Below are 11,376 nucleotides of genomic sequence, written 5' to 3'. Positions count from 1 at the left end.
TAATTCTGTGTGAAGGCTTGGCCTGATATACTGAAGGGTTTGGCCCAGTACAGTCCACTGAGACTGGACCTGGGCTGGCAGAAAGAGAGACAGAGATGGTATAGAGGTAGAGAGGTCTATCAGTCTTACTGAGTGACCTGCCAGACTGGTGCTGGTGCTTTATTTTAACCAGGTAAGCTAGTTGAGAACAAGTTCTCATTTACAACTGCGACCTGGCCAAGATAAAGCAGAGTAGTGGGACAGAAACAACACAGTTACACATGGAATAAACAAACATACAGTCAATAACACAGAAAAGTCTACATACAGTGTGCAAATGAGGAAAGATAAGGGACCTAAAGGCAATAAATAGGCCATAGTGGCGAAATAATTACAATTTAGCATTAACACTGGAGTGATAGCTGTGCAGATGATGATGTGCAAGTAGAGATACTGGGGTGCAAAGGAGAAACAACAAAAAATAACAGTATGGGGATGAGGTAGTTGGATGGGCTATTTACAGATGTGGCTGTGGCTTATGAAGTGAGGGCCAGCCAACGAGAGCATACAGGTCGCAGTGGTGGGTAGTATATGGGGCTTTGGTGACAAAACGGATGGCACTGTGATAGACTGCATCCAATTTGCTGAGTAGAGTGTTGAAGGCTATTTTGTAAATTACATCGCCGAAGTCAAGGATCGGTAGGATAGTCAGTTTTACGAGGGTATGTTTGGCAGTATGAGTGAAGGATGCTTTGTTATGAAATAGGAAGCCGATTCTAGATTTAATTTAGGATTGGAGATGCTTAATGCGAGTCTGGAAGGAGAGTTTACAGTCTAACCAGACACTTAGATATTTGTAGTTGTCCACATATTCGAAGTCAGAACCGTCCAGAGTAGTGATGCTGGACGGGCGAGCAAGTGCGGGCAGCGATCGGTTGAAGAGCATGCATTAATTTGAAGGACCCGGAAGGAGAGTTGTATGGCTGTGAAGCTTGTCTGGTGGTTAGTTAACACAGTGTCCAAAGAGGGGCCAGAAGTACAGTATACAGAATGGTGTCGTCTGCATAGAGGTGGATCGGGGAATCACCAGTAGCAAGAGTGACATCATTGATGTATAAAGGTGTCTTACTGAGTGGCCTGCCAGACTGGCGCTGGAGAGAAGAGAGATAGAGAGACAGAGATGGTAGAGAGGCAGAGAGGTCTATCAGTCTTACTGAGTGGCCAGCCAGACTGGCGCTGGAGAGTAGGGAGATACAGAGAGACAGAGATGGTAGAGAGGCAGAGAGGTCTATCAGTCTTACTGAGTGGCCAACCACTGGCGCTGGAGAGTAGGGTGATACAGAGAGACAGAGATGGTAGAGAGGCAGAGAGGTCTATCAGTCTTACTGAATAGCCAACCACTGGCACTGGAGAGTAGGGAGATACAGGGACCATTTCTGTCTCCCTGTATCTCCCTACTCTCCAGCGCCAGTGGCTGGCCACTCAGTAAGACTGATAGACCTCTCTGCCTCTCTACCATCTCTGTCTCTCTGTAATATTATTATTATTATTATTACTATAATATTATTATTATTATTGTTGTTATTATTATTACTATAATAATAATAATATTATTATTGCTATTATTACTATAATATTATTATTATTACTGTTGTTATTATTACTATAATATACTGTTATTATTAATATTATTATTATTATTATCACTGCATTGTTACCAAAAAGCTCTCAAGGTCAGAACTTCACTGTACTGCTTAACACCTGTTGTATCCTGTGCACGTGGCGAATAAACTTGAAAACTTGTGTGTGTGAGGTTACTCTGACCTCTAGTGGCCAGTGATGGAATAGCAGCCACTGTCTTGTTTGAATTCTCCTGTTTCCATGGTGTTTTCAGTAGGGCATACCATAGCCTGGAATGCATTTCAATTAACAGGTGTGCCTTGTTAAAAGTTAATTTGTGGAATTTCTTTCCTTCTTACTGCATTTGAGCCAATCAGTTGTGTTGTGACAAGGTAGTGGTGATACGCAGAGGATAGCCCTATTTGGTAAAAGACCAAGTCCATATTATGGCAAGAACAGCTCAAATAAGAAAAGAGAAATGACAATCCATCATTACTTTAAGACATGAAGGTCAGTCAATACGGAAAATGTCAATAACTTTTAAAGTTTCTTCAAGTGCAGTCGCAAAACCATCAAGCGTTATGATGAAACTGGCTCTCATGAGGACTGCCAGAGAAATGGAAGACCCAGAGATACCTCTGTTCATTAGTTTCCAGCCTCAGAAATTGCAGCCCAAATAAATGCTTCACAGAGTTCAAGTAACAGACACATCTCAACATCAACTGTTCAGAGGAGACCGTGTGAATCAGGCCTTCATGGTCAATATTTTGCAAAGAAACCACTGCTGAAGGACACCAATAAGAAGAAGATACTTTCTTGGGCCAAGAAACACGAGCAATGGACATTAGACCGGTGGAAATCTGTCCTTTGGTCTGATGAGATTTTTGGTTCCAACCGCCGTGTCTGTGAGATGCAGAACAGGTGAACGGATGATCTCTGCATGTGTGGTTCCCACCGTGAAGCATGGAGGAGGAGGTGTTATGGTGTTGGGGTGCTTTGCTGGTGACAAAAGTCTGTGATTTATTTAGAATTCAAAGCACACTTAACCAGCATGGCTACCACAGCATTCTGCAGCGATACACCCACCCATCTGGCTTGCGCTTAGTGGGACGATCATTTGTTTTTCAACAGGACAATGACCCAATTCACCTCCAGGCTGTGTAAGGGCTATTTGACCAAGAAGGAAAGTGAAGGAGTTCTGCATCAGATGAACTGGTCTCCACAATCACCCAAACTCAACCCAATTGAGATGCTTTGGGATGAGTTGGACCACAGAGCGAAGCAAAAGCAGCCAAGAAGTGCTCAGCATATGTGGGAACTTCAAGACTGTTAGAAAAGCATTCCAGGTGAAGCTGGTTGAGAAAATGCCAAAAGTGTGCAAAGCTGTCATCAAGGCAAAGGGTGGCTAATTTGAAGAATCTCAAATATTAAATATATTTGGATTTTCTTAACATTTTTTGGTTACTATGTGATTCCATATGTGTTATTTCGTAGTTTTGATGTCTTCACTATTATTCTACAATGTACAAAATAGTAAAAAATAAAGAAAAACCCTTGAATGAGTAGGTGTGTCCAAACTTCTGACTGGTACTTTATATATATTAACTGTAGATGGATAAAAATACAGATCCTCAGATGGGTGTTTGTCAGTATACATACTGTATGTGTTTTCCCTGTTTATCTGTCAGATATGTTGTTAAGTAGAGCCCGGTATTAAGTAGACACTAGAGCCTCAACCTGTTTCATAATGGCACTAGGCCAAAGCATGCTGTTCTAGGGCTGTCCCAAATGGCACCCTATTCCCTGCATAGTGCACTACTTTTGACCAGAGCCATATGAGAATCCCAATGGGCCTTGGTAAAAATTATTACACTACATAGTGAATAAGGTGCCATTTGGGATGAATCACATTGCGACCTCCCAGACACCAAACCATATCTTACAGCTAACAGCTAACAGCTACTGTAACAGCTCACAGCTAACAGCTAACAGCTACTGTAACAGCTCACAGCTAACAGCTAACAGCTACTGTAACAGCTAACTGCTCACAGCTAACAGCTCACAGCTAACTGCTCACAGCTAACAGCTGCTAACAGCTACTGTAACAGCTAACTGCTCACAGCTAACAGCTCACAGCTAACTGCTCACAGCTAACAGTTGCTAACAGCTACTGTAACAGCTCACAGCTCACAGCTAACAGCTCACAGCTAACTGCTCACAGCTAACAGCTGCTAACAGCTACTGTAACGGCTCCCAGCTAACAGCTACTGTAACAGCTCACAGCTAGCAGCTCACAGCTAACTGCTCACAGCTACTGTAACAGCTCACAGCTCACAGCTCACAGTTCACAGCTCACAGCTAACAGCTACTGTAACAGCTAACTGCTCACAGCCCACAGCTCACTGCTCACAGCTCAGAGGCACAGCTAGGGCTTGTATCACATACGAAGGCATGGAGTTCACTCATATGTAACTCATGGCCTCACATGAAATAGGTTGGGTCTGGTGTGGGAGATGATGATGGTGTGTGTGTGTGTTGTGTGTGTGTGTGTGTGTGTGTGTGTGTGTGTGTGTCTATATCTCTGGTGGGTAGTGTGTGTGTGTACGTGTGTGTGCGTGAGTGTGATGGAGGTGTGATGGTGGTATGGTGGGATGGTGTGATGGTGGTATGGTGTGATGGTGTGATGGTGTGATGGTGGGATGGTGTGATGGTGTGATGGTGGGATGGTGTGATGGTGTGATGGTGTGATGGTGTGATGGTGGGATGGTGGGATGGTGGTATGGTGGGATGGTGTGATGGTGTGATGGTGGGATGGTGTGATGGTGGGATGGTGTGATGGTGGTATGGTGGGATGGTGTGATGGTGGGATGGTGTGATGGTGGGATGGTTGTATGGTGGGATGCTGTGATGGTGGGATGGTGGGATGGTGGGATGGTGTGATATTCAAATGTGTTGCTAACTCAACTAATATAAAATCAGTTGTTTGACTGGCTAAACTTTCTTTCTCAATGGGAAAAAACCACTGTAGTGTACAGCCCAACACTGTAGTGTACAGAAACACACTGTAGGGTACAGTAACACACTGTAGGGTACAGTAACACACTGTAGTCGACAGTAACACACTGTAGGGTACAGTAACACACTGTAGGGTACAGTAACACACTGTAGGGGACAGTAACACACTGTAGGGTACAGTAACACACTGTAGGGTACAGTAACACACTCTCCTTTTCCTCTGTAGCTGTGACATGGCTGATGTTCAGTTAGCTGCCGGTTTGACGCTCCCAGTAATCTAATTCATGCCTGGCATCATGACTGGCACAGTGATGAACAGGGCAGCTTTACGCATTCACAGACACATACGCCATGGCACTGTGGGCATACACAGACACAAACGCCCTGGCACAGTGGGCACACAGACACATACGCCCTGGCACTGTGGGCACACAGACACATACGCCCTGGCACTGTGGGCACACAGACACATACAGCCTGGCACTGTGGGCACACAGACACATACGCCCTGGCACTGTGGGCACACAGACACATACGCCCTGGCACTGTGGGCACACAGACACATACAGCCTGGCACTGTGGGCACACAGACACATACGCCCTGGCACTGTAGGCATACACAGACACATACGCCCTGGCACTGTGGGCACACAGACACATACGGCCTGGCACTGTGGGCACACAGACACATACGCCCTGGCACTGTGGGCACACAGACACATACGCCCTGGCATTGTGGGCACACAGACACATAAATCAAATAAAATACAATTTTATTTGTCACATACACATGGTTAGCAGATGTTAATGCGAGTGTAGCGAAATGCTTGTGCTTCTAGTTCTGACAATGCAGTAATAACCAACAAGTAATCTAACTAAGAATTCCAAAACTACTACCTTATGTGTAAAGGGATAAAGAATAAGTACATAAAGATATATGAATGAGTGATGGTACAGAGCGGCATAGGCAAGATGCAGTAGATGGTATCGAGTACAGTATGTACAAATGAGATGAGTATGTAAACAAAGTGGCATAGTATAAAGTGGCTAGTCATACATGTATTACATAAGGATAAAGTAGATAATATAGAGTACAGTATATACATATACATATGAGATGAGTAATGTAGGGTATGTAAACATTATATTAAGTAGCATTGTTTAAAGTGGCTAGTGATATATTTTACATCAATTCCCATCAATTCCCATTATTAAAGTGGCTGGAGTTGAGTCAGTGTGTTGGCAGCAGCCACTCAATGTTAGTGGTGGCTGTTTAACAGTCTGATGGCCTTGAGATAGAAGCTGTTTTTCAGTCTCTCGGTCCCTGCTTTGATGCACCTGTACTGACCTCGCCTTCTGGATGATAGCGGGGTGAACAGGCAGTGGCTCGGGTGGTTGTTGTCCTTGATGATCTTTATGGCCTTCCTGTAACATCGGGTGGTGTAGGTGTCCTGGAGGACAGGTAGTTTGCCCCCGGTGATGCGTTGTGCAGACCTCACTTCCCTCTGGAGAGCCTTAGGGTTGAGGGCGGAGCAGTTGCCGTACCAGGCGGTGATACAGCCCGACAGGATGATCTCGATTGTGCATCTGTAGAAGTTTGTGAGTGCTTTTGGTGACAAGCCAAATTTCTTCAGCCTCCTGAGGTTGAAGAGGCGCTGCTGCGCCTTCTTCACAATGCTGTCTGTGTGGGTGGACCAATTCAGTTTGTCTGTGATGTGTACGCCGAGGAACTTAAAACTTACTACCCTCTCCACTATTGTTCCATCGATGTGGATAGGGGGGTGTTCCCTCTGCTGTTTCCTGAAGTCCACAATCATCTCCTTAGTTTTGTTGACGTTGAGTGAGAGGTTATTTTCCTGACACCACACTCCGAGGGCCCTCACCTCCTCCCTGTAGGCCGTCTCGTCGTGTTTGGTAATCAAGCCTACCACTGTTGTGTCGTCCGCAAACTTGATGATTGAGTTGGAGGCGTGCATGGCCACGCAGTCGTGGGTTAACAGGGAGTACAGGAGAGGGCTCAGAAGGCACCCTTGTGGGGCCCGAGTGTTGAGGATCAGTGGGGTGGAGATGTTGTTACCTACCCTCACCAGCTGGGGGCGACATACGCCCTGGCACTGTGGGCACACAGGCACATACACCCTGGCATTGTTGGCATACAGACACATACGCCCTGGTACTGTGGGCACACAGACACATACGCCCTGGCAATGTAGGCACACAGACACAGTCTCCCCTTCTGTCCCCTTCTCTTTCTCCTCCTCTGTCTCTTCCACTCTCCTCCACTTACTCCCTCTCCTTCTCCCTTTCCAGAGGACCTAGATGACCTGCGTATGGAGGGGGTAACAGGGCTGGCTCCGTCAGGCAGTAAGTTCAGCCAGGGTCGTAGCTCCTACTGCCCAGAACCCCAGGCCAAGGTCACCCTCAACATCTGCTCTAGGTGTGCAAGGTAAATATTTACCTGTCCTTTACTCTTTACTCTGAATACCTGGCCCTAACCTGTCCTTTACCCTGATACCTGGCCCTAACCTGTCCTTTACTCTTTACTCTGAATACCTGGCCCTAACCTGTCCTTTACTCTGAATACCTGTCCCTAACCTGTCCTTTACTCTTTACTCTGAATACCTGGCCCTAACCTGTCCTTTACTCTTTACTCTGAATACCTGGCCCTAACCTGTCCTTTACTCTGAATACCTGGCCCTAACCTGTCCTTTACTCTTTACTCTGAATACCTGGCCCTAACCTGTCCTTTACTCTGAATACCTGGCCCTAACCTGTCCTTTACTCTTTACTCTGAATGCCTGGCCCTAACCTGTCCTTTACTCTTTACTCTGAATACCTGGCCCTAACCTGTCCTTTACTCTGAATACCTGGCCCTAACCTGTCCATTACCCTGAATACCTGGACCTAACCTGTCCTTTACTCTTTACTCTGAATACCTGGCCCTAACCTGTCCATTACCCTGAATACCTGGCCCTAACCTGTCCTTTACTCTTTACTCTGAATACCTGGCCCTAACCTGTCTTTTACTCTTTACTCTGTATACCTGGCCCTAACCTGTCCATTACCCTGACTACCTGGCCTTTACCTGTCCTATTCTCTGACTACCTGGTCCTTACCTGTCCGTCTGTCTGACCATCTGTCTGTTTGTCTGTCTGACTGACTGTTTGACTGACTGTCTGTCTTGATGGCTGGCTCGTTGTCTGTTTTTCCGTTTGTCTGTCTGTCTGCTCTATAACTTGGTAGCTCCATTTACACAGAGTGGGACAGGTCAAACACTGCTCTACTGTCTATTCAGCATGTATTTATCTGAGAGGAGAGGAGAGGGGTATGGTCCCTCAGTATTTATCTGAGAGGAGAGGGGTATGGTCTCAGTATTTATCTGAGAGGAGAGGGGTATGGTCCCTCAGTATTTATCTGAGAGGAGAGGGGTATGGTCTCAGTATTTATCGGAGAGGAGAGGGGTATGGTCTCAGTATTTATCTGAGAGGAGAGGGGTATGGTCTCAGTATTTATCTGAGAGGAGAGGGGTATGGCCCCTCAGTATTATCTGAGAGGAGAGGGGTATGGTCTCAGTATTTATCTGAGAGGAGAGGGGTATGGTCTCAGTATTTATCTGAGAGGAGACGGGTATGGTCCCTCAGTATTTATCTGAGAGGAGAGGAGAGGGGTATTGTCCCTCAGTATTTATCTGAGAGGAGAGGGGTATGGTCTCAGTATTTATCTGAGAGGAGAGGGGTATGGTCTCAGTATTTATCTGAGAGGAGAGGGGAATGGTCTCAGTATTTATCTGAGAGGAGAGGGGTATGGTCTCAGTATTTATCTGAGAGGAGAGGGGAATGGTCTCAGTATTTATCTGAGAGGAGAGGAGAGGGGTATGGTCCCTCAGTATTTATCTGAGAGGAGAGGAGAGGGGTATTGTCCCTCAGTTTTTATCTGAGAGGAGAGGGGTATGGTCTCAGTATTTATCTGAGAGGAGAGGGGTATGGTCTCAGTATTTATCTGAGAGGAGAGGGGTATGGTCTCAGTATTTATCTGAGAGGAGAGGGGAATGAGTAGCCTGGTATGTAGCCTGGTATGGCAACTGCACCGCCCTCAACCGTAAGGCTCTCCAGAGGGTAGTGAGGTCTGCACAACGCATCACCGGGGGCAAACTACCTGCCCTCCAGGACACCTACACCACCCGATGTCACAGGAAGGCCATAAAGATCATCAAGGACATCAACCACCCGAGCCACTGCCTGTTCACCCCGCTATCATCCAGAAGGCGAGGTCAGTACAGGTGCATCAAAGCTGGGACCGAGAGACTGAAAAACAGCTTCTATCTCAAGGCCATCAGACTGTTAAACAGCCACCACTAACACTGAGTGGCTGCTGCCAACACACTGACACTGACTCAACTCCAGCCACTTTAATAATGGGAATTGATGGGAAATGATGTAAATATATCACTAGCCACTTTAAACAATGCTACCTTATATAAATGTTACTTACCCTACATTATTAATCTCATACGCATACGTATATACTGTACTCTATATCATCGACGGTATCCTTATGTAATACATGTATCACTAGCCACTTTATACTATACTATGCCACTTTGTTTACATACTCATCTCATTTGTACATACTGTACCCGATACCATCTACTGTATCTTGCCTATGCTGCTCTGTACCATCACTCATTCATATATCCTTATGTACATATTCTTTATCCCCTTACACTGTGTACAAGACAGTAGTTTTGGAATTGTTAGTTAGATTACTTGTTATTACTGCATTGTCGGAACTAGAAGCACAAGCATTTCGCTACACTCGCATTAACATCTGCTAACCATGTGTATGTGACAAATAAAATTTGATTTGATTTGATTTGATTTGAGTATTTATCTGAGAGGAGAGGGGTATGGTCCCTCAGTATTTATCTGAGAGGAGAGGGGTATGGTCCCTCAGTATTTATCTGAGAGGAGAGGGGTATGGTCTCAGTATTTATCTGAGAGGAGATGGGTATGGTCCCTCAGTATTTATCTGAGAGGAGAGGGGTATGGTCTCAGTATGTATCTGAGAGGAGAGGGGTATGTCCTCAGTATTTATCTGAGAGGAGAGGAGAGGGGTATGGTCTCAGTATGTATCTGAGAGGAGAGGGGTATGGTCTCAGTATTTATCTGAGAGGAGAGGGGTATGTCCTCAGTATTTATCTGAGAGGAGAGGGGTATGGTCTCTCAGTATTTATCTGAGAGGAGAGGGGTATGGTCTCAGTATTTATCTGAGAGGAGAGGAGAGGGGTATGGTCTCTCAGTATTTATCTGAGAGGAGAGGGGTATGGTCCCTCAGTATTTATCTGAGAGGAGAGGGGTATGGTCCCACAGTATGTATCTGAGAGGAGAGGGGTATGGTCCCTCAGTATATATCTGAGAGGAGAGGGGTATGGTCCCTCAGTATTTATCTGAGAGGAGAGAGGGTATGGTCTCAGTATTTATCTGAGAGGAGAGGGGTATGGTCTCAGTATTTATCTGAGAGGAGAGGGGTATGGTCCCTCAGTATTTATCTGAGAGGAGAGGAGAGGGGTATGGTCCCTCAGTATGTATCTGAGAGGAGATGGGTATGGTCTCAGTATTTATCTGAGAGGAGAGGGGTATGGTCCCTCAGTATGTATCTGAGAGGAGAGGGGTATGGTCCCTCAGTATGTATCTGAGAGGAGAGGGGTATGGTCTCAGTATTTATCTGAGAGGAGAGGGGTATGGTCTCAGTATTTATCTGAGAGGAGAGGAGAGGGGTATGGTCCCTCAGTATTTATCTGAGAGGAGAGGAGAGGGGTATGGTCCCTCAGTATTTATCTGAGAGGAGAGGGGTATGGTCTCTCAGTATTTATCTGAGAGGAGAGGAGAGGGGTATGGTCCCTCAGTATTTATCTGAGAGGAGAGGGGTATGGTCTCTCAGTATTTATCTGAGAGGAGAGGAGAGGGGTATGGTCCCTCAGTATTTATCTGAGAGGAGAGGGTTATGGTCCCTCAGTATTTATCTGAGAGGAGAGGGGTATGGTCTCAGTATTTATCTGAGAGGAGAGGGGTATGGTCTCTCAGTATTTATCTGAGAGGAGAGGAGAGGGGTATGGTCCCTCAGTATTTATCTGAGAGGAGAGGGGTATGGTCCCTCAGTATTTATCTGAGAGGAGAGGGGTATGGTCTCAGTATTTATCTGAGAGGAGAAGGGTATGGTCCCTCAGTATTTATCTGAGAGGAGAGGGGTATGGTCCCTCAGTATTTATCTGAGAGGAGAGGGGTATGGTCCCTCAGTATTTATCTGAGAGGAGAGGGGTATGGTCTCAGTATTTATCTGAGAGGAGAAGGGTATGGTCCCTCAGTATTTATCTGAGAGGAGAGGGGTATGGTCCCTCAGTATTTATCTGAGAGGAGAGAGGTATGGTCTCTCAGTATTTATCTGAGAGGAGAGGGGTATGGTCTCAGTATTTATCTGAGAGGAGAGGGCTATGGTACCTCCAGTATTTATCTTGGAGGAGGGGTATATGGTGAATGCTTGTCTGACTTCCATAGGCTTCCTCTGCACGGATGTTCCTGGGACATGTGTGAGAGAGAGACACTAGTTCACCTCTGAATGATATCATCAACTTCTATGTTAGTATTTGGCCACATTTGAATTCCATGTCTCTATATTAGACCAGTAGACATACTCTATGTCTCTTCAAGTCAAACCTCCCCACATGCACTAGACTTCAGGGAAGCAGGTTTATTAGTAGGATGG

The 11,376-nt window shown here is 45.9% G+C and overlaps 1 protein-coding gene across 2 annotated transcripts in view; it reads left to right on the top strand.

Annotated features, from left to right (window-relative positions):
• Nucleotides 1-11,376, top strand: part of LOC139420590 (uncharacterized protein C8orf34 homolog) — a 141,212-nt gene that overhangs the window by 55,864 nt on the left and 73,972 nt on the right. For both annotated transcript variants that reach the window (XM_071170778.1, XM_071170777.1), the window contains exon 8: nucleotides 6,925-7,060. In XM_071170778.1, coding sequence (XP_071026879.1) covers nucleotides 6,925-7,060 — 136 coding nt within the window. The remainder of the gene's footprint in view (nucleotides 1-6,924; nucleotides 7,061-11,376) is intronic.

Source organism: Oncorhynchus clarkii, chromosome 11 (genome assembly GCF_045791955.1).
Source record: "Oncorhynchus clarkii lewisi isolate Uvic-CL-2024 chromosome 11, UVic_Ocla_1.0, whole genome shotgun sequence".
NCBI classification, from domain to species: Eukaryota; Metazoa; Chordata; class Actinopteri; order Salmoniformes; family Salmonidae; genus Oncorhynchus; species Oncorhynchus clarkii.
This window is presented reverse-complemented; position numbering and strand designations above follow the sequence as displayed.